The sequence below is a fragment of the Nyctereutes procyonoides genome, unplaced genomic scaffold, assembly GCF_905146905.1.
Source record: "Nyctereutes procyonoides isolate TBG_1078 unplaced genomic scaffold, NYPRO_anot_genome, whole genome shotgun sequence".
In the NCBI taxonomy this organism is placed as follows: domain Eukaryota; kingdom Metazoa; phylum Chordata; class Mammalia; order Carnivora; family Canidae; genus Nyctereutes; species Nyctereutes procyonoides.
The window spans coordinates 8,599,275-8,622,142 of record NW_026575034.1 but is presented as its reverse complement, the minus strand read 5'-3'; the positions used below and the strand labels follow the sequence as shown (position 1 = coordinate 8,622,142).

The 22,868-nt window shown below is 52.0% G+C and overlaps 1 protein-coding gene across 9 annotated transcripts in view; it reads left to right on the top strand.

Annotated features, from left to right (window-relative positions):
• Window positions 1-22,868, top strand: part of NAV2 (neuron navigator 2) — a 724,598-nt gene that overhangs the window by 686,740 nt on the left and 14,990 nt on the right. For all 9 annotated transcript variants that reach the window (XM_055317510.1, XM_055317509.1, XM_055317508.1 and 6 more), the window contains 9 exons: window positions 831-1,003; window positions 8,743-8,896; window positions 10,022-10,184; window positions 10,919-11,019; window positions 13,298-13,393; window positions 15,187-15,355; window positions 19,296-19,531; window positions 21,753-21,907; window positions 22,123-22,194. In XM_055317510.1, coding sequence (XP_055173485.1) covers window positions 831-1,003; window positions 8,743-8,896; window positions 10,022-10,184; window positions 10,919-11,019; window positions 13,298-13,393; window positions 15,187-15,355; window positions 19,296-19,531; window positions 21,753-21,907; window positions 22,123-22,194 — 1,319 coding nt within the window. The remainder of the gene's footprint in view (window positions 1-830; window positions 1,004-8,742; window positions 8,897-10,021; window positions 10,185-10,918; window positions 11,020-13,297; window positions 13,394-15,186; window positions 15,356-19,295; window positions 19,532-21,752; window positions 21,908-22,122; window positions 22,195-22,868) is intronic.

Below are 22,868 nucleotides of genomic sequence, written 5' to 3'. Positions count from 1 at the left end.
GGTGCAGCAGTGAAGCTATTCTTGCTGCGAATAGAAGACACAGACATGCCCCCCTCCCCCCCCCAAAATAGTTAAGGGACAGAGAGATGGCTGATAAGAGACACAAGGGTGAGAAGCACAGGAAGGTCGGGGGCAGTCATTTCAGCCAGCCAAAGAAGCTGGAAGAACTCAGATCCTAGGGACTTCCAGAAGCGCTATTCCTTTCCTTTCCTAATTGAAGGAAGATGCTTCCAACGCTCTGGAAGATTCGTGTTCCTCCTGGAAACCTCCTCTGTGTGTGGTGTTTATATATGAGCCATGTCGTGTCTGAAAAGTCCGAGGCTTTCCCTGTCACTGGCTTTCTCTGTTAAAAATTGTCTTTTTTCCTTCCCCTTCCCCATTTTTTTGCTTGCGTTTTCCCTGGCAGGTCAATGAGGTAAGCAAGACCAACGCTAATATCAGATACCAAGCTAACCCATCCATTGATCTGACTAATCCCCTCTGCATCCGTCACCGTGTCTGAGCACCCTGCTTTGTTGCTGCATAACCTCACCCTCTCGACATCCATCCGCTGAGCCAGGCTCTGTCTTGCTGTTGGCATCTAGCCTCGAAGCAGGAGTAGGCATGGAATGTCACCCACAGGTCCAGTCCTTTGAGCTGTCAGCACCAGATAACTCTTCTTCCCTTACTGCACTGATTCCAGAGAGCTGTTGGGAACCTTTGTCGTTGGTGGGGGGACGGGGGGTTGGTGGGGGGGAGAATTAATTGCTCTTTTGTCTGCATGTCTCTGTTTTGCCAAGGCCTGAGAGTAGGTTGCAGCCCTGGCCAGGCTGACAGTGTCGTGTGTTCAGTTACGCAGCTCCTTCAAGCAAGCCTTTGGGAAGAAGAAGTCCCCCAAGTCTGCATCCTCTCATTCCGACATCGAGGAGATGACAGATTCTTCACTGCCTTCCTCACCAAAGTTACCACACAACGGTTCCACGGGTTCCACTCCACTGCTGAGGGGCTCCCACTCCAACTCCCTGTAAGTCTGTCTGTCGGGGATGCTCGCTGGCCAGGCGATGCCTTTGGCCCCTAGGAACCCTCCAGGCTAGGTGTCCTGTTAGTATACATCTGCTCCTTGGGGTTTTGTTCATCTTGCTTTCATGGGACTGGGCACGTTCTTCCAATGTTTTAGGACTAGAGAGGTTGAAAGAGAAAGGAATCTTCCACTGTTGTTCTGGAACCTCACTGTGGGTGGCCATGGGCAAGTGCTTAACCTCTCTGTTTCCATGTTTTTACTTGTCAAATTGGGTGTTGGCTACTTATCCTGTCCTAAGATCAGAGGAGATAAATGGATGGGAAAGAGCTACAACCATCTTGCTGGGAGAGGATAGTATGATGAGTGTTAACAGTTTTTGCTGACATTCCAGTTCATTTTCGTGACAAGACTTAGGGATTACACTATTCTCCTCTGATCAGAATTTGATGTTGACTCTTTCTCCAAGGTCAGCACTCAGCAACCGGAAGTTTAAAAAATGGAGAAGACTCTTGTGATAATTCTCTTTATCGAAGGGTTCTGTATTTGGTAGAATGATTCATCACCGGGGACTCCACTAGTAAATTTTAAATGAGTCAATTTGTAAAGAGCTCTTCGGGAACACAGCTGCTTCTGTTAAGTCAGACAGGTGTTTGCTCATGTGACATTGGCTTAGGCGCTCTTCTCCTTGACAACTACATACGTAGACGGAAAGAATCATCTTCTCTTGCCCAGCCAACCTCCCATGATTTCTGTGAGCCCCCCACTGATCATTGCATCATCAGGGGTGTAGGGAGACAGTCATGTGCCTCATCTGAAGAACAGAAAGCCCAGACTGTAGAGGCAGGAGCACCTCAGGAATGGCTTGAGATGGACAGGTGGGGACCCAGGCATCGGCTAGAGGATGGCACAGCTAGCTCCCTGTAGCAGTGAGAAAGATTGCCCCTGCCCCATAGGACTGAATTCCCTTGGAGACCACCGTATACCAGGCCAAGAGTGAAACAAGAACTGCAGCTCAGGTGGTTTGCAGAGACAGTTAGTGAGATGAGATGGTGCCCAGAAGAGAGCCAGTGTGGCTGGAGTTGGACGAGAGAGTGGGTGGTTGTAAACACCTCGGTTTCGTCACTGGTGAAAATGAGATTAATTACATCTACTTCCCTGGATACTTGTGAGGTCCCTCTCAGATACTGTGCATGAAGGACCTCCTTCCTCTTCTTCTCCTTCAGTCTCAGGAGGCCAAGTGTATGGAGCCGTCCCTAAGTCCACTTAGCCAGCAGGCCATCCTGCTCAAGACAGCAGCCGTACACATGTCCCAAGGCTGGCTTGCCGGATGGGTGCCGGCAGTGTGGGCAAGGAGCTTGGCTGGGTCTTTGCAGCCCACCAGCTGCCTGGACAGCACAGGAGACAGGAAGTGGAAGGCAGGAAACAGCACAGAACCTCAACTTCTCAGTAACCCGTGAAGCATCGCTCTGCTGGGGCCTCTATTTTACTTCATTAGTTTAGTAGCTCCTCTTCTCTCTAGGAGCACCCTGGTGAGAGGGTGGCCGTGGGGGATGTGTGCTTCCTGTGTGGGCGAGGTGCAAACCAGGGAGGGTGGAACGCTGTGGAGGATGGGCCTGCAGGGCGTCCCTGCGATGCCCGCCCCAGGTCTGTGTTCTTGTGTAAAGAATTAGGTAAATGCCCTAAAGTGTGAGCCCTATTTGACCTGCTGGGTGCCTAAGAGGTAAATAGGGGAAAGGTCACCTATGACTCACAACATGCCATCCCAGAGCATCTCAGTTCCTCTGACCAGGAGAAAAAGGGACTCTCACTGATTATTTGTGGATTTAAACATTGGCTGTCACAACCCGTGTTCTGTAGAGACCAAAGTCGATGTTAAGCCGTGTCCCACCCCTTAGGATTAGGGATCAGTGGGGACACAGCATAGTATAGCTCATTTCACTTCTGAGCTCCTGCTCCCGCTCCATGCCAGGCCCTGGTTACAACCGTATACGGATGAGGTTCCAATTCTGGTAGACCCTGTATGCCCCGGCAAAAGGCAGACATTAAACAAATCCAAATAAACTAGAAAACGATCAGCTAAGGGTTAATGCTCGGAATTAAAATAGTGTGTTGGGATACAGAGTCGCCACCGTGGACGGGGTGGCCAGGAAAGGTGACATGCCAGCTGAGATCTGCATGCTAAGAGAGACCACTGGTTAGTTCTAGTTGGTAACACTGGCTGCTATAACATATGCAGTCCCAGAGCTCAGCGGGTTGACATATGACTGTTTATCTCTGGTTCACGCTGAACTCGACACAGATATTCCTGGTCCATCAATCAGCAGGTGGCCTGCCATGAAAGGCTCCTTCCACCTCGTGCGCCAGCCATCCCACAGGTCCTGACTCCTCTGCTGAGTACTCTGTGTCTAGCCAGCAGGTGGGGCGGGGGAAGAGGGGAGAGAGTGCAGGAGAGTTTTATGGGTCAGGCCTGGAGGAGACAGTCCGCCAAGTGGGGCCGTCCCACCCACAAGGGAATAAGTGACACATCTGCACCAGGAGGGGAAGGAAATACACTGTGGGGAACAGACAGGCTGGGGCCATCTGGGAAGGAGGGATGGCCAGCATGTGGCCAGCATGGCTGCCACATGATGGGAAGTAGGAAAGTGGCAGGAAAGGAGGCCATGGAGGTAAGGCCCAGAACATGGGCATCTTTGAAGTCAAAATAAATTTGCATCTTTTTTTATGCAAGATGGGAGAGGGTTTTGGTTTTGTTTTGTCTTTAAGATTTCTTTGTTTTAGAGACAGACAGTGCAGGATAGGGGTGGAGGGGGAGAGGGAGAGAGAGAATCTTGAGCAGACTCCCCTGCTGAGTGCAGAGCCTGACGCGGGGCTCAATCTCCATCTCACTTGAACCAACATCAAGAGTTGGACGCCTAACTGACTGAGCCCCTCAGGCACCCCATGGAGAGAGGCATTTTGTTTTGTTTTTAGCTTGATTTATTTAAGTAATCTTTGCACCTGATGTGGGGCTCAAACTCATGACCCCAGAATCAAGAGCCACATGCGCTACTGACTGAGCCAGCCAGGTGCCCCATCCTTGGAGTTTTAGGCAGGAATAGAAGATCATCTGAACTCATGTTTCACAAAGATCAGTCTCCTTTCTGCAGATAAGGCACTCGGGAACAGGAATGGAAGTAAGGCAACCACATTAGAAGCCAGGCGTACCTCCCGCAGCACCGTCCACCCCACTCTGGCCTGTTTCCTGTCCTTCGGACACTCTAGTCACACAGCCCCAGGCCTTTGCCCTTTCTGTGCCCTCTGTCCGGTGCACCTTCCCTCAGATGTGCTCTTCCTTCAAGTCCCTGCTCTAGTTCTCACTAATGCCTTGCCTGTGCACTTTGCATAAAATAACACCCCCACCACAGCCCGCACTCCCCATCATCCCCCTTTCCCCTGTTTTATTTTTCACCATGGCACACATCACCACCTGACGTGCAGATTTCCTCAAGTTATTTGTTCTCCGTCCCCCCCCCCCACCACCACCCAAAAAAAAACATGCAGTATAAGCTACATGGAGGTAGATACTGCTGGATTTGCAGACATTCAAATATTAATGGTGACTTATGGTCGTAGTGAGCCCTGGATGGATTTAAGATGTGTTCTAGAAGCACGCTGACAGCACAAGGTGATGTAAAGTGTGAGGGAAAGGGAAGAGTAATCCTTGAATATTCCTAGATTTGCAACTTGAGTGCCTGAGTATATGGAAGCATTGCTTCTGGAATGGGTGGGAGGGCACCGCGTGGTCAGGAAAGCAGGTGACATGCCAGCTGAGATCTGCATGCTAAGTGAGATCTGCAGGGCACGGTGGACATCAGGAGCTCTGGCTGGACTATGTTAAGGCCCAGTTGCTCAGGAGACATCCCTGTGGAGATGCCAACCAGCCTGGGACTCCTAGAGATAGAGAACCAGGAGACATGGGCTCACAGATAGTACTGGAATATGGGAAACTAGAGGATTCAAAGCAGGGTTGAAGAGAGATGGAGAGGAGCCAGAGGGCCAAGGGCTGAGCTCCGGGAGCTCTGAAGAGAAAGGAAGAGCAGCCAGCGAGATGGGAGGAGGTGGGAGGAAATTGGGAGCAGAGAAAAGAAACTGCTGGGAGGGGGGTGGTAGCTGGGCCAAGTGCTGCAGGGCAGCCGGGGAGGATGAGGGAGAGTGGATGAGGCACTTGGCTGAGCAGCATTCCCAGTGGCCATTGCGAGAACGCTCCCTCCAAACCGCTCTCCCCGTAGGGATCGGGTGGGGCCGACTCTGGGCTCCGCTGCCCTTCTCTGACATTCCACAGCATCTGTGCACACTGGAGATGTTTGTTTTGGGTCTGGCTTTCCAGAGGGTGGGCAGAGAGCAAATGCTTCTTTCCAACCTTGAAGGGTTTGTAAGAATGTGCAAATCTAGATGTGAGAGGAAGTTCAAAGAAGTAACCCAAGGCAGAGGAGTCGGGGGGCCAGAAAAGTTCCTACCCTGTGGGCGAAAGGAATGGTGGTGTGGGAAGGCAGTGTTTCCCACCCTCGAGACGTTTGAAATTAGGTATGCCACCAGCCCAGACAGCGGAAATTGGGGAGTAACACGTTAGGGACTGAGTAGCAGAAAACCTCCATCAGGTTGCCTCAGTAAGTAGCCCACGAAGCGGATGAGCACGTATTGAGTGCCTGCTGGATACAGTTCAGGCGCATGAGCTCTAGAGTTAAGTAGACCACCCCCCCAGGTTCTGTCCTGATTATTTTCTTTCCTTTTTTTTTTTTTTAAATGATGGGCATGTTAATCTCTCTCGGTCTCAGCCTCCCCCCTTTTAAGGAGATAATTACATCACATCTCTGTGGAGTTAGTAGTGGATGGAATAAATTACTAGTAAGCTTCGGATGCCTGGCGCAGTCGTCCGTGTAGGCAGTCAGCATTTGCTGAGCACCTGTTATGGGCCGATCAGTGTGATCAGGCTCCAGAAATGATGCAGAGAACCCTGGTCCCGGAGCAGCCGGCAGCCATGCAGGAGACCTGAAGAAGACAACCGAAGCCTAGTGCGGAAGGAACCAAGGGAAAAAAGGTGCTGCCTTGGGCACTAGGAATAGAGACTAAAACTTAGCCGGGCCTGCTGCAGAGGAACTTGATTTTCGGGAAACCTGGCTGGCTCAGTCAGTGGAGCATGTGGCTCTTGATCTTGGGGTTCTGGGTTCAAGCCCCACATTGGGTGTCAAGATTGCTGGAAAATTAAATCTTAACTTGATTTTCAACGTCATCTCTGTGTTGGGTAGGACATCCCTCCCGTGTGACCTTGCGGTTGTGTGTTCCTAAGAACGGGGCTTTTTAGGGGGGAGCATGGTACTTCCGGAGGACTTATTCTCAACACAGATTTTATTAGTTTGCTTCTCTTTGTAAAGTCACTGGCCAAGCTTTGTGAGGTCGCCCGTGTGATATATCCCACAAAGTGGGTGCTCAGGAAGTCTTGTCTCTCTTTCATTGCGAAAGCTCTCTGGGGAAAAGGTGCAGACCATGTGCACGTGACTGGGGCAAAACGTCTGCCCCAGAGGGCCCGACACAGCAGACTGATGGTGTGAATCAAAGCTAACTAGTCCCTGCAATGAATTGGAGCCTTCGAGGTCTGTGCAGGGCGTGGTTTAGCGAAGACTGGAGTGTCACGATGGAATTTTGTTCAGATTTTACACTCCACTTAAGCCAGGAAACCATTCTCCTCTCTCAAAAGGAAACCAGTGTTTGTGAGCCCCGACTGCAAACCTTGCAGACCAGAAAAGGCATGACCAGGTAGCTAAACCCTACAAACCATAGGCTAGTCAAAGCACAGAGAGAGGAGGGCCAAGGGAGGAGGATCTGAATTCTCAAGACATTTTCTAGCCTCTTATCCCAGATCTGTTAGCCTCAGTTTGCCCTAGGCATAGAGTGAGGATACTCATAAGATTTTCAGGAATTTGTTAAAGGGTTTTGGAAGATTTTGTAGCTGAGACATTTCCTTGGCCGCCAACAACTTTCTACTCTGTGCATCTCTTGAAGCCATTCAGGTGCAGGTCGAGAAAATCACAACGAAACGATTTGGCCACTCGGGTGTTAAATTTTTCTTCTAGTCCTTTCTGCCCCCAAAATACAACTACATCTCTTTTAACAATTATAAATGGTTTCCCTCTGGCAGTGAACATTTCCACACCCTCAACCAGTTTTACAGGTCAGGCTTTTCTTGGCCTCAAATCTAGGGCTTGGTGTTGGAAGAGTGGGCTGCGCGATTATTTCTGCAGAGACCACATGCTCACCATGTCGTTCGGAGATAATCAGCTTCAGCTTTGTAACTTTATGAACGTGGGTTTTTTTTTTTTCTTTTTCATTTTTTCTATCTTCAGTCCAAGAAATGTCAAACCTGCTTATTCTGGATCACCCTGACACCAGATCCAATGATCTTTGAAATCAACAAACTTTTTTTTTTTTTTTTTTTTTTTTTTTTTAAGAAAGTCCTCTTGTCTAACATGGCAATTCATCATGACTTTGATGATCTTCCACTTAGTGCTGACTCGCCAGGTATCTGAACAGCAAAACTAACTGATCATGTAAGGAACCCAGCCTAGAGGGGCCACCTCTTAAGACAAAGATCTGACATGCGGCTGGAGAGGTAGACACTGAGCCACCCTGTTGTACAATTTTCACATAAATCTTTGACTTTGTCATATCACCCTGTCCACTCTCTTATGATCTGACATGTTTCTCTTTCTTGCCATGAGCTTACTAAGCAGTGTGGGCAGGTAGGGGAAGGAAAGAATGTTGCTTTTTAAAGACACTTTTAAAAGATTGAGTTATAGGGGAAGCCTGGGTGACTCAGTCGGTTAAGCATCTGCCTTCAGCTCCGATCATGATCCTGAGGTCCTGGGATCGAGCCTCACATGGGGCTCCCTGTTCAGCAGGAAGTCTGCTTCTCCCTCTACCTCTGACCCTCCCCACCCTCAGCTCATGCTCTCTCTCTCTCTCTCAAATAAACAATTTTTTTTTTTTAAGATTTTGTATTTTCATGAGAGATGCAGAGAGAAAGGTAGAGACATGGCAGAGAGAGAAGCAGGTTCCCTGCAGAACTCGATCCCAGGACCCAGGCATCACAACCTGAGCCGAAGGGAGATGCTCAACCACTGAGCCACCCAGGCACCCAATAAATAAAATCTTAAAAAAAAAAAAAAAAAAAAGAAATGAGGTTTAGAATGTGACCAAAAATAAATAACCTCTTCCACCCAAATCTTTCAGTTACTTTCACTTTTGGGCAAATAAAAATCACCCCTCAGCTGTCTGACCTTAGAGTGTCTAATCTTTAAAACAGACAGTTGACCTTCCTTCCCTGAGTGGGTTTAGCTCTCAAGGGCCATGCGGTGTCCCCATAGAGGCCCAGCTGTGTACACATTGGGACCGAAGGGGCGGTTTTAAACCTGGAAGGTTCCCGCTGTCTTTTGCCGGCTCCTGTTTATCCCAGATTATTGGAATTTGGCTGAGGGGCACGCCAAAGCCACCCTGATTGCCAGCGCGCTGCAAAGAGCATAGAGAGGCAACACAGTCTGGATTTCGGGGGCCTTCGCGTTGGCATCCCGGGAGGCGCTGGCCGGCTGCTCAGACAGGGTGACGGGCCCGCAAACCTGCCTGGGGACGCGGCGGCACAGGCTGGTGGCCAGGGAGGCCGGACACCGCGAGCTCTGAGCTGTTCTCCTCAGCAGTGCCTCTCCCCCCAGCATCTCCGAGTGCATCGACAGTGAGGCCGAGACGGTCATGCAGCTCCGGAACGAGCTGAGGGACAAGGAGATGAAGCTGACCGACATCCGCCTGGAAGCGCTCAGCTCCGCGCACCAGCTCGACCAGCTGCGGGAGGCCATGAACAGGATGCAGGTGAGCCCGGGCCCCCCCTTGCTCGCAGCCCCCCGCTCTCCTCCAGTCCTTCGTTTTCCTCTTGCTTTTCCAAAAGGAGCAAGGTTCCTTCTCTTTCAGTGCCCTCCCAGGTATTGCCTATGCCTCTCCGCCTCTGACTTCCCGGGGCCCTGCCATCGCCTTCTGCGAGCAGCAGTCTCCTTTGCCTGGCCCTTGGGGCCTCCCAGTTTCACCTCCCAGACTCATCAGCCAGAGGGAGCTCCCTTTGCGCCAGGAATTTCTGTTTCCTAACGTTCCCTCCGAGGGGATGACCTGCACAGCCGAATCAGACCCTTCCCCCAGGGTTAGCCTCACCTTCTGCAAAGCTTTTCCAGATCCCGCCTCTGGAAGAGTTAGTGCCCTCAACTGAATTCCTCTAGATGTGTTCTCACAGCCCCTCACCTTCCACCCTGGATTGGAAGGCATCTGTGTCTTCTGGCTATTTCTTTCTTTTTTCATTTTTCTCTTCTTTTCTTTTTTTTTTTTTTTTTTTTTTTTTTTTTTTTTTTTTGCATCCCTTTCTCTGGAGGTAGTCCCAGGGCTTTGCACATGGTAGGTCTTCCCTAAATATCTGTAAGGATGAAAGAGCCCTGTGGGCCCTGCCAAATGGGTCCTCGCTGGAGAACCAGCATTTCCCAAAGGAGGTGCCACAGAACACGTGTTCCACGAGAGGCTCTGTGGAAGGAGAGCTCCTGGATCACCACTGTTTAGGAAGGCTCTGCACTCTGTGCCCCCTGCGAGGCCCACAAGGCAGAGCAGCTCTTAAGGGCTCTAAGTCTTGCGGGAATGTCAAGCCCAGAGTCTCTCAAACTTCTTGGATGCTAAGACTCTTTTTCAGCTAAGGCTCAGGCAGCAGGCTGTGGGAAACATTGCTGAGGTCTTTCCGAAGGCCAGCTCTCCAAAACGATGGCCCTCGCCCTGCCGGACAGGTCTCGTATGCACCCAAGAACAGCAAGCACGGCCGAAGCTCTCCGATGGTGTGACTGACCGGGCCTCGGCTGGGATACCCACTTGATGGCGGCGGGGGGCTCTCCGGTCCCTCCTCCGGTAAACACCTGTTCGCATTACATCCACCTAGTAAGGGAGCCTCTCCCTTCCTCTTTGCAGAGTGAAATAGAGAAGCTGAAAGCCGAGAACGACCGGCTGAAGTCAGAGTCTCAAGGCAGTGGCTGCAGCCGGGCACCCTCCCAGGTGTCCCTCTCTGCCTCCCCTAGGCAGTCCATGGGCCTCTCGCAGCACAGCTTGAACCTCACCGAGTCAACCAGCCTGGGTGAGTGGCATCACCGGGCTGGGCGCAGGTCAGGGCCTGCAGCGGGCTCTCCAGTCTCCAAGCACGAGCCCCGAGATAAGCAGATGAACAGATCAAACGGAGAGGCAACAGGCGTGCGTGCACGTGGGGTGCGTGTGTGTGTCTGGGTGTGCGTCTGCTACCGACATGAGCTCAGCCGTTAGACTGCTGTCATGCTTTGCTCCAGTGCCCCCACTTCTCCGGGCCATGAGCTTGGATCCTCTTGTCCACCATGCTGAGTTCTGTTTGGTCCATTTTTAAGAGGCTGACTTACAAGCTGAATGCTGCATAGAAACCCCACAGCAGCGGGTCCCAGTTGGGGCGGTGGCTCGCTCTGTGGTCTTCCTGCCTTCAGGACGGAGTCCAGGCCAGCACAGTAATGAGCGAACACGGTCTAGGTTTTCTTTGTAAGCACATCGAGGCCGACGCTTTGATTTCTTATCCATGATGCCGCGTTGCTGTCGTTTTGGTTGAGCCTCTGCCTCGCACTTCCATTTGGCAAGGGACATCGTCAGCCTGCTGGTTCTTGGTCGGTCCACCATCGGTTTCTGTGGTTGCATCCTCCATTCTGCCCTCTGCCCTTCCCCTACCCGCCCCCCCCCCCGCACCCCGACACCTGGTTTGTCCCGCTGTCATGCCAGCAAGCAGCGGGGGTGTCAGGAAGCCGGCTTTGCTGTCCCCATGTGCCTAAGGCTGTTGATGTTTTCCATTCGCAGACATGTTGCTGGATGACACTGGTGAATGCTCGGCTCGGAAGGAAGGAGGCAGGCATGTTAAGATAGTTGTCAGCTTTCAGGAGGAAATGAAGTGGAAGGAGGTTAGTTGGATGCCTTTCCCTGCTCTGCGTGTCCCCTCTGCAGGTAGAACTGCCTAGCGTAGCGATGTCATCGTCAGACCGAGTCACCTGAGTGCCCGAGGTGATTCGGGGGTTCTCCTCTAACGCTTCCCTTAACTCCCCATCATCCCCGGCAGCGTTTGACACAAGAGTGACCAGATGACCCTCCCTCCCTCTTGCATTTGGAAAGTCTAATAAAGTACTAAAAATATCCCCGTGCCACGCTTTCGTGGAACTAAGCGCTAACCTCCGTCAGGAATGGCTTTTCTGAATCCAACGTGTTCCAAAAGCACTTCGCACAGAAGCAAGCTGACCCAGTTCAGCCGACCAGGAGCACCAGTTTTGTCCAGTGTTCAGAGGCCGCCGACGAGGTGGGAGGCCGAGGGGGCCAGGCCCCGCGGGTAGCTAAGGGGAAGCATCCTGGCGGGGCTTCCTGACTCCCCGAGACTGAGGAATCTTGAGTTTTCTGTGTAGTTCCCTGCTGGGGTCTAGGGAGGTCACGCCACACCCACCCCAGGGGCTTTTTTGGGGTAGGGGGTTGTTGGCACAGTCGATCTTCAGTCATTGATTAAATCCACCTGATGCTGTAGTGACCCTCTCTCAGAGATGCGGGGAAAGACTTCCCGAGTCGTTACTTCAAGTCCCCTTCAGTCTCTTATTTGTTGTTTCCCGGCATCCGTGCCGACAGGCTGCCTGTGGTCTAGGAGTCCTGGGGGGACCCGCAGTGCCCACCGCAACGGAGCATCTACAGCCAGACTCTTGGCAGGAGGATTCCACAGTACGGCTGGCTCTCTATTCTTGTCGAAGGGGGTAGGCCCAGGTTTTGGAGCTGCCCATGATTTCCTCCTCATCTAGCCTAAAAATATATATATATATATATATTTTTATATATAAAAATAAATATGAAGAGATTCATTTTTTTTTAAGATTTTATTTATTTATTCATGAGAGACACACACAGAGAGAGGCAGAGACCTAGGCAGAGGGAGAAGCAGGCTCCATGCAGGGAGCCCGACGTGGGACTCGATCCTGGGACCCTGGGATCACGCCCTGGGCTGAAGGCAGACATTAAAGAGCCACCCAGACGTTCCAAGAGATCCATTTTCAGAGCTTTACCTAGTGGAGTGATAAGACTGACTATCAAGGGGAAAAATTTATCCTTAGAACATCCTTATAAAAAAAGTCAGGTGGGGGTTCCTGGGGATGTGCATTGTTCTAGGGATCCTCAATAGGAACAGATAGATGTCACGTTTTATAAAAGTTTGAGTCCCTTTTAAAAACTGTGTTGTTCTGGATCACCACAGCATCCAGAGGAATCGGTCCAGCAGACCAGGTTACCTCCGTTTTGTAACTGAGGAACCTGGCGCCCAGGTGACAGGGCAACTGGTGAGGCCGGGTCTTCTGATGCCAAGACTGGTGCTCTTTTCTCGGCTGCTTTTACTTACCTGCCACATACACCCCCGCCCGCACTCCCTGCACCCACCCTTCCAATTCCGTATCCTTATGAGCACATCAGATCTGAGATTTTAAAATCCAACAAGATAGAATGTTCTATTAGTTTTTCTTTAATCATTGTGATTAGTTATCTCCTGCCCTGCCCCCCTTGTGCAGAGAGCCCTATTGGGCGAAGTTGAAAAGAAGTAGGAAAAAGATACTTTATTGTGACCTTCTCAGAGTTTTACTTGTTTTCTAAATTGAGTATGATTTAACCTTTAATTAGCAGAAAAGCAATCAGCGTTGTCTAAGAAAAAAAAAAATAAAGGAACGTATTCTCTCCTGAAGGAGTTTAAGATCTAGCAAGGAGATAAACTTGGTTTACTGATAGACATAAATACGCAAAAGTAAACAAGTACAGAATACGTTAATAGATAGGTTATATGTAGAACCAGTGAAGCAGTGGGCACCGTGAGCCTGGTGGGTTAATCACTGAAGGCTTCCTGGAAGAGGTGAGCTTGCAAGCAAGGTTTGGAAAAGGAGAGATGGCAGGAGAGAGGAGAAGCATTCCAGGCAAGGGATGTGATTTCCAGAGAGGAGGTCCTCTCTTCCTGACCCACGGATTGCTGTTTTTCCAAGACAGCAGGGAATTTTTTTTTTTTAAGACTATTGTATTCCAGCTACGTTGTATCTGGTGTTATAACAAATAGAACTTTTATTCCCCTCTCAAACCATTGGTGGAGTTCTAAGGCAATCTGAGTCCTTGCTAACCTGTGTCAGAAAGGATCCGCCTGGTTTTCACCTGCATGCATTTCCTTACCTTTAGGATTCCAGACCACACCTGTTTCTTATTGGCTGCATTGGAGTTAGTGGCAAGACGAAGTGGGATGTGCTCGATGGGGTGGTTAGACGACTGTTCAAAGTAAGTGTCTGAGAGGCTGGCTGCAGTGGTCTGCCCAAAGTGGGGCCTGGGGAGGGAGGGAGGGGGCGGGCAGTTTGTGTCCTGACCGGGGCCTCTCCTTGGGCCTGCTCCCCACCCCTGTCCTCCCGTTGCTGGGACTTGTCCCCAGGCCACTTAGGTAACAGGAGGTTGGTGAGTACAGACCGGTGATGGGCCAGCCAGTGAGAGCCGTTTCCCTGGCCCTGAGCAATTATTTGAGCCTCGCGTGGTGTCCAAATCCTCCCCTCACCTTAGAGTTGTGTCCTATTGAATATGCTTTGGAGCGAGTGCCCTGTGAGCAGGGCTAAGACCTCAAATTTCCATTCTTCACGTCCGGGGCATTTGATCCAACTTGCCCGGCACCCTGGCCAACACCTCACAGAGCCTGTGATTTGTGCTTCACAGGACAGTAACATCTGATCAGGGGCCAGAGTCCAAGATGGTGCCGTAGTTATTTTTGCATTTGTTCTAATCACGTCACCGGAGTGGGTGGGTGGGTGTTGATCACAGGAGTACTGAGATGAACCTGCAAGCGCAAGGTGTTCGGGAAGAAGCTTTTCGTACCTTTTTTTTCCCTGCTGTCCCTAAGTGAGTCCCAGTCATAAGTGCTCGCTAATCATGTCTCCTGAGCAGTATTCGTACCCTGCATTTTTGGTGCCAGAGACCCTGCTAACGTGATCCCAGTTTATCTCCAAGCCTGTGAGGACGGCCCTATTATTTTCACATTTAGAGGAAAAGCAGGACTCAGAGCAGGTCACTTGCCCAAGGTCACAGAGCCAGAACTCAGCCCTGCTGGCCTAGTTCTGTTGGTCTGACTTTAAAACCCGAGTTAACAAGTGCGATCTCTAGCATCTCGATGCAGGTGGCTTCACACGCGGGAAGCCCTGTTCTCTGGCCAAAGGCCATTCCCCATCTTGGAGGGCTGTGGAAATGTGACCGGGCAAGAGATGGGAATGGCTGAGGGCAGACCAATCCCCCTGCCTGGACCCTAAACCTCGAGTCTGCTGACGGGCAGTCGGGACATCCTTGGCTTAAAAAGACAACAGTTTGGGCTGGAAACAGCCTGTGGGGCGTCACATGTGAGGAAGTGAGACCTTTAAAGGGAGAGAGGCTGTTAACCAATATTCCACGCCATCATCTTCCAGCCACCTCCTGCCCACAGACCTTCGGTCCAAGGTCATTGACCCCTAAAACCTTTTGGTCACTCACCTCAGAGGGCACACTTTCCAAATTAAACACAATTTTTCCTGTTAAAAGATCAAAAGCTGCTTCTTTCGTGCAGTCCTGGAGTCAAATACATAAATGTATCTGACTGCAGAACTCCTTTTTTTTCCCTGGGGTTTGCTCCCTTTGTCGTCATCGACGTGGTCTTTGCTCTGGGCCAAGAGAAGGGGCTGGTGGAGAGATTTGGCGTCAGAATTACTTTCTCGTGAGTTTTCGAGCACTGGTCACAGGCCCTGGTGTCTTCAGGACTTGAGCTGAACTCAGGAAAAGCAGCCTAACTTCTCCGTGCCTGGTTCATCCAGACTAAACGTCCACGATTGTGTCAGGGCTCCCCTCCACGTCACTAACCAAATAAATCTGTACTTGAAGAGGCCTGCGATCCTCGGTCATCCTCCCCGTAGAAAGTCAGCACCTCCCTCCCCTCGTTCCACAGGTTTCAACCCAGGCATCAACTGGGAAAGAAGATGATCATAAATCACCCAAAGAAAACATGAGTCACGGGCGGATTTCTAGCCACGTCTTTGATGGGGTCTTGATTTTACTCTTCCCAGGAATACATCATCCACGTCGACCCCGTGAGTCAGCTGGGGCTGAACTCAGACAGTGTTCTGGGCTACAGCATCGGGGAAATCCAGCGCAGCAACACCTCCGAGACCCCCGAGCTTCTGCCCTGCGGCTATCTGGTGGGCGAGAACACGACCATCTCCGTGACCGTCAAAGGTAAATCCGGCGGGTGGCGGAGGTCGGTCGGAGTTTTCAGGAATTGCAGTTTTTGTTTTGTGACTTGGCGTAGCAAACCGTGGCCACAGTTTTGTTTGCCCACATGTGCGTGGGTTGGTTTCTCTCCCCCCCCTGCAACCACAGTCATTCTTACCTAAGCAAGTTCAATGGTCTTTAGCTTTTTCAACCACCACCGGAAGCAAACAGGTTTAGTTTATTGCTGAAATTATATAACAAAAGGTCCCATTAGCCTTATGACTCTGAGATGTTGGAATCTTAATAACTCTGATGAAACAGGGCTCCACGGAGACCAGTGGGTTATTCTTGCCAGCCGGCCTTGGATGTGCTCGCGTCCTACAGGTGGGAGCCTCTCTTGCCCACGCACCGTGCTGCTGGCACTTCCGATTGCCTCATCACGCAGGGATGTGAGGCCCCAGTGTGTTCCAAGAACTCGAGGCCCACAACGTATCTTGGGGGGGGTGGGGGCGTAGGGGGTGAGAAAAAGTTTCCTGGCCAAATAAGTCTAGAAAACTATATCATTAGACCCAACTGTGTGTAGGGGACAGGAAGACAGGAGTGTATTGGTGCACCAACTCCGTCCCCGGATATGCCAACTCCTGCCATTAAGAAGGCTGTTTAAGGGGCACCTGGGTGGCTCAATCAGTTGGGTGTCTGCCTTCAGCTCAGGTCATGATCCCGGGATCAGGCAATCAAGCCCCGCATCAGGCCGCCGCTTGACAGGGAACCTGCTTCTCCCTCTCCCTCTGCCATTCCCTCCACGTCTGCTCTCTGGCTCTCTATCAAATAAATAAATAAAATCTCTCTTTTTTTTTAAGATTTTATTTATTTATTCATGAGAGACAGAGAGAGAGAGAGAGGCAGAGACACAGGCAGAGGGAGAAGCAGGCTCCATGCAGGGAGCCCGACGTGGGACTCGATCGCAGGTCTCCAGGATCACACTCTGGGCTGACGGCGGCACTAAACCACTGAGCCACCCGGGCCGCCCAAATAAAATCTTAAAAAAAAAAAAAAAGAAGGCTGTTTAATCTGACATAAATGTATTTGACTGCAGAACTCCTTTTTCCCCTATATTTTATGAACTCCCCCGCAAAAATATAGATTAATAAACAGTGCACGAAGCTCAACCTTCAGGTTGTCCCGTTTCTTACTTCCCCGTAAGGCGCAGCTCTGGACTAGAGTTTTAACAGTGTGCTTTTGGGGTTGTTTGATGCAAACCTTGTTTCCTGGTTGGAAGGTCTTTCCAGAAGCACCCCACCATTCCTTAGGAGCAGCAGTTTCCACCCGGCTCTGCCAGTGACAAGTCTAATGTTACCAGTCGAGCCTCACACACAGCCTTCTGTGAAATTGCACAGCTGTGGCCTCAGGCTACAGGGGACAGGCACCTACCCCAAATTAACTTTAGCGGAAATTTTAAATGCACCTGGAAAATGCAAGAATATGTTTCAAACACTGCTGGATCCGGGCATCCTGACAGTGCGTGAGAACCAGGCCTGCCTCTGCCTTGCGTATTTTCTGAGCTCTTTGCATGCAGTTGCCGAAACGGCACTGGTAGCCCTGCTTCATCCTTCCAGCTTGGCAACCTAAAAGAGAGAAAAGTGTGAAAAAAAGTTCTTCAAGATGATTCTGGGCCCACCTGAGTCAAATGGCCATCACTGACCAGGTCATTACGAGTAGGGAGAGGGTTTGGCCCAAGCCTGGCTGCAAGCCTGCACCTTGGGTGGCTGCAGGTGCTGGGTCAGCGCCTCTTGAACTACCTGGGATAACCTCCCCTTAAGAAGGAAGAGTCAGACTATGAGGGGCAGGAGGAAGGGGTCCCAGGCACACCAAAACAGGGCTGCACTACAAGAACCCTTCAGGGAAAGCCTTAACACGTCACAGGTTCAGACTGCATTTGGTCCACGCCGGGGAGCATGCATTGTCACTTGTAGGTGCAGCTGCAGATCCTGAGGGGTGAGAGGAGCCCCCTGTTGCAGACACCAGACCTCTGTAGGAACCGTGACAAGGTGGTCTGTCAAGGGGGAATGTGCCACCCTCCCCACTCCCCCAGAGCCCCATCTGCAACCGTCAGCATGTCAGGTGGTGTGGCATCTCGAGGGATTGGCTCAGGTTTATTTTTAAGCAACACCTGACTTCTATTTTCTGGCAGTGCTTGAAACTTAGGCCTTCAGGACACCGTGAACAATGCAGGAGTTTGAGCTGAGAGATCCAAGGGCTGTGGATGGTCCCCTCCAGGGGTCCCCCGGGGTTGGGGCGGGGGTGTGACTGGGCATGCCCTGAAGTGAGTTCATCAGCGCAGTCACTCCCAGGGGGTTTTAGGGCAAAAGACTAAAAAAGCAGCACATATGTAGAGAGGGATGTTTTTGTGGGTTTTCCCCTCTCTCATTATTAGGCTTAGACAAGAGACCCTGCCGTCCGTACTTTGCATCAAGTTTCAACCAGTGTAAGCTACACTTTGCTCAGTGCCGGGAAAGGCCTGTACCCAGAAGATAAGTCATTTAGAAACCTTCATCATGGTCATTCTGGAATACTGTCTTGCATATAGTGGCCCTTCTTGGTTGGGGGGGGGATTAGATACAAGCATATAAATGCATTTGAGGGGTTGTTTACAGTGAATAATTATGTCAAAGTGAATAATTATGTCAAATTATAATACGCCCTTATAAAACAGAATAAATAGGGGCACCTGGCTGGCCCACTCAGTGGAGCATGAGACTCTTGATCTCGGGCATGTAAGTTCAGGCCCCGTGTTGGCTATAGAGATTACTTAAAAATGAAATCTTTAAAAAAAGTAGAATAAGTGCTTTTTTATTTTTTTTACCTACATATACTAGTTTTCTTAAGGTGAGTTTTAACAGAATTATCTTAGGTTTCAGATAAGTAACCTTGGATGGATCTTCTCTTGAGATGATGTCAAGAAAATAATTCTTATAATAAAGCCAACAGCCAGGGCACCTGGGTGGCTCAGTTAAGCATCCTGACTCTTGATTTCGGCTCAGGTCGTGATCTCAGGTTGTGGGGTCCAGCCCAGCACTCAGCGGAAAAGGAGAGGTTCTCTTTCTCTCTGTCTCCCTCTGGCCTTCCCCCACATGCACGTATGCACATTGTCTCATTAAAAATGACTAAATAAATGTTAAAAAATTTAAAATAAAAAAGCCAGCAGCCCTGATTGGTGGAGTTGTCTCAGGTAGGAAAGGGGAAAGCTACATTTCATCTTAACATTGTTGAGGCTCTGGGCCCTTGGTGGGTGGCATCTCAGCCTTCACCTACAGTCCTCATATCCCTGAGACCAATTACATTTCTTTGTTTAAAAGATGAAAGTGGGGACACCTGGGTGGCTTAGCAGTTGAGCATCTGCCTTTGGCTCAGGGCATGATCCTATAGTCCCAGGATTGAGTCCTGCATCAGGCTCCCTGCAGGGAGCCTGCTTTTCCCTCTGCCTCTGTGTGTCTCATGAATAAATAAATAAAATCTTTTTAAAAAAATAAAGATGAAAGTGTTGCTACCTTCATGGCATATCTGAGCGTGGGCAGCAGTGGTCCATGGTCCACAAGAGAGAACAGGGTGACAGGGCGACCCCAGGGTCTCGGCAGACACGGGAGGCTCAGGTCTGGTTTGGGCAGACCCCAGCAGCCTGGTGAATCCAGACAGGCAAGCAGAGCCCAGAGTCTTAGGAATTCTGCAGAAGACAGACAGGGCCCGAGGGCCTGGGTGTTAAAGTTGAGTCTGAGTCTGGGCAAGTCGGCCTCGGCGGCCTAGCCCGGTGCTAGCCCACATGGTGCCCGTGAGCCGAGCGCCCAGCCTCCCGTGTACCTGGGTGGGCAGCAGTCTCAGAGGAGTGGCCACCATGGAAAGAGACAGGCAGTCCCGGGTGGCACGCACAGAGGTGGCTCCAAACCCTTCCTGTCCCTCTCCAACACAGGGCTCGCGGAGAACAGCCTGGACTCCCTGGTGTTCGAGTCTCTGATCCCCAAGCCCATCCTGCAGCGCTATGTCTCCCTGCTGGTGGAGCACCGGCGGATCATCCTCTCCGGCCCCAGCGGCACCGGGAAAACCTACCTGGCCAACCGGCTGTCGGAGTACTTGGTGCTTCGGGAGGGGCGGGAGCTGACAGACGGTGTCATCGCCACCTTCAACGTGGACCACAAGTCCAGCAAGGTGAGGGGGTCATCCGGAGGCTGCCGCCCCGCCGGGGGGTGCCGTGTAGCCCTTTGGCAGCTGTCGATGCCGCCGACACCGAGGGGAGCTCGTTCATTTCTCACTTGCCCGCTACGAGCTGGCTCTGACGCTTAGGTTTGCCCCAGAAGCACCCGTATCCGTTTACCAAGAATTTGTCATGTGCCTACTTGGTGCTATTGTTTCTCCCAAATGAAACATGCTCTTGAGGAACAGCAATGATGCTAATGATCCTAGCCCGCCTCACAGACCCGCTTGCCCATGACCAGCGCATGGCCTCCTGACAGCCTCAAGGGAGAGGGTGTTGCTACCCTCGTGTCACAGAAGAGGGACCTGGGCTCGAGGCAGGTGGCCACGTGCCTAGGACCGTTCGCATGGTCCAGAGCGGTGGACTCCAGAGGCAGCACAGAGATTCACTCCTGCTTCACGGGGACCAGCAGAGACGTTTGGTTCTACGTCCCGGGCCGAGATCCTCAAGTGCTTTCTCAGCCTGTTCACTGTTCACACGTGGGGAGGTGATGGACGATGCCCTCTGGCTGGCCCCCAGCAAAGGGACTGGTGAGCCAAAGGTGATTGGGAGATGACTCTCGGCCCTCTGAATCACCTGGCGTGCCCGAAGAGACAGATTCCTAGGCCTCATTCCCAGATGATCGCTTTTCCCGGGTGAGCCAGGAATCTGTGCCGTTCACAGGATTGCTGGGTGATTTTGATGGCGGGGTAGGATAGAAGTTGTCAGAGTGCCAGTCCCCAGAGTCTCTGTGGGATCCTGCTAAGGGAAGGCACCCTCTCCTGGGGCCAGTGAGAGGAGGACCCCAGGCACGTGGCTGGGGGTCAAGCCCAGGCTACACTTCAGCCCCCTCTCACCTGCCCTTTGACCAGCACCCTCTGCAGAATCCAGCTCACCAACCGTACCCCATGAGCCTGAGTAGTGGAAGGAAGGCTCTGGAAGCTCTGTGCTTGTCAGGGGCCTGAGGCCAGGAAGCCCTGGTGGAAAGGGGGCTAAAGGAAGAAATTACTAGTAGCATGAATAGTGGGGCTTTTTCTGATGCTAGCAAGCCACATTTTGACTTAGAAGGGAGGCACACATGGAGGCAGCCCCTGAGTTGCTTCCCCTCGGTGTGTGCAACCTCAGGCCGGCACCTGATTTTGTTGTGCCCAAGGCTTCTCATTGGTAAAATGGAGATAATCCCGGTGCCCACCCAAGAAGCTCACTGTGGGGCTACGGAAATTCTGTACGTGAGGCTCCAAGTCCCTGGGCGCTATTGCTGTGACGGTCATACTAGCAGGCAGGCATGCTGGTCCCTGGCCGGTCCTCCACTCGCCATTTCAGCCTTTCCCCTTTTGCACTATCTTCCTTCCCCTTCTCTTCTGACACACACCCCTCGCCCCAGCCGTGCTGGGCTGCATCCAGCTCCAGCCAATCCCCTACCTCTTCTCCACAGTTCAGCCCGGAGCTTACCCTTTCACCCAGACCTTCCAGAGCCCCCTCTGCATGTAGACCCTCTCCCCTGCACTGTTGGTTGTCCGTCTGTGATGGCCCTAATCAGCAGTGCTTGCCTGTGAGTGGGGAGGGGTCCTTTGCTGTATTGATCCGCCGACGGCTTCTGGCTCTCAGGCAGGTGCAGGGGAAGTACAGAAGCGTATGAGGCACCTGCCCTTGGGAGCTTACCAGAAGGTGCGCATCATAAGCAAAATCAAGAAAAATGACCCTTCTTGGGGCACCTGGGTGGCTTGGTCGGTTAAGCGTCTGCCTTCAGCTCAGGTCATGATCTCAGGATCGAGGGGGATCGAGCCTGCTTCTCCCCCAGCCCCTCCCCTATCACTTTGTGCAAGCACATGTGCGCCCTTGCTCTCTCTCTCAAATAAATCAGTAAAATCTTCCCCCAAAAAAGAAAGAACAGTTCTGGAGAAGTGATAGAGCAGGGGTACAAAACCATGCCTGGGCACCCCACAGCGCTCTTGCCCAAGGCAGGTTTTCTATTACCTAGTGAATTCCAGGAGGCAGGACCCAGGCCTTCCTCACCCCCTGCCCACCCCACGTCTCCTGAGCCCCCAGATAGATACTGCGTAGCAGAGGGGCACTCAGCACACGTTCACCACACGGCCTCCCGCAGGGCCTCCGCAGCTGTGGGACCCGCCAAGTGAAGGCTCTGAGCAAGTGCATCTTTATTGGGGTGCATTCACCCACTTTATTCGTTCACAGGAATTGCGCCAGTACCTGTCCAACCTTGCTGACCAGTGCACCAGTGAGAACAATGCTGCGGACATGCCCCTCGTCATCATCCTGGACAACCTGCACCACGTCAGCTCCCTGGGCGAGATCTTCAACGGGCTGCTTAACTGCAAGGACCATAAATGGTAAAGGGCAGCTCCGGACCTCACGGCCCCCAGAGGACGGCAGCCATGTGATGTGGGGGTGCAGGCACGGTGCACCTGCAGCCCGGGGTCAGCGTGGGGGGTGGGGGAGGCAGACAGCTATCTGCGTGGACATGCGGGTGCTGTGGGCTTCCGTGAGCACCTTGTCTGGCTTGCCTTTGACTCACAGAGCCTTCTTGTCCTCCGTGTCCCCACAGCCCTTACATAATTGGCACAATGAACCAGGCTACCTCTTCTACTCCCAACCTGCAGCTTCATCACAACTTCAGGTAAGGGACTGCTTTTCGAGCGCCGGCGTTGGGCAGCGTGCTGAGCGTGAGCATTTTCCCCAGCCAACTCCTTTAATTCCCCAGACAGCCACAAGCAGTTAGATTTATTTTGCAAATGGGGACAGGGAGGCTGAGAGAATTGACTCACGTGGGAGGGTCAGTAGAGAGCTGAGACTGGAGCCGGGGTGTCCCTGACTCTCCGCCCTGGGGTAGCAGTGTCACGGAGGCAGCTCTGGGCTTGCCGCTCGTCCCCAGTGAAGCCGCTCTCCGCCCCGGGGGTCAGAGCAGTGGAGGCTGTCGCTTATGAATGTCCCCTCAGAGCTGGGTCTGTGGGCCACTGAGTTGCAGCGGCTGTGAGTCCCTGTGGCCCAGCTCTCTGCCGAGCTGCCCTCCTGCGGGGATGGGGAGGACTGTCCAGCTCCGTGGTACAAAGTCGCGTTGCCGTTTGCCTTGCCGTGGCTAGACGCCTTGCACCGACTCCCAGGTGACTGTACCACCCCCCTCTCTCCTGCCTGGGCCCTTGGATGCGGCTGAGAAGCCGCTCTGCGGTAGGCCCCTGGCCGCTCTGCAGGCATCTCTCAGGGAAATCTATTGAAAGTGGACCAGAATTGTGATCATTAGAAACGTCGACTCCCCCAGGCCTGAGATCATGGCCACCTCTGCATCCAGGCTGG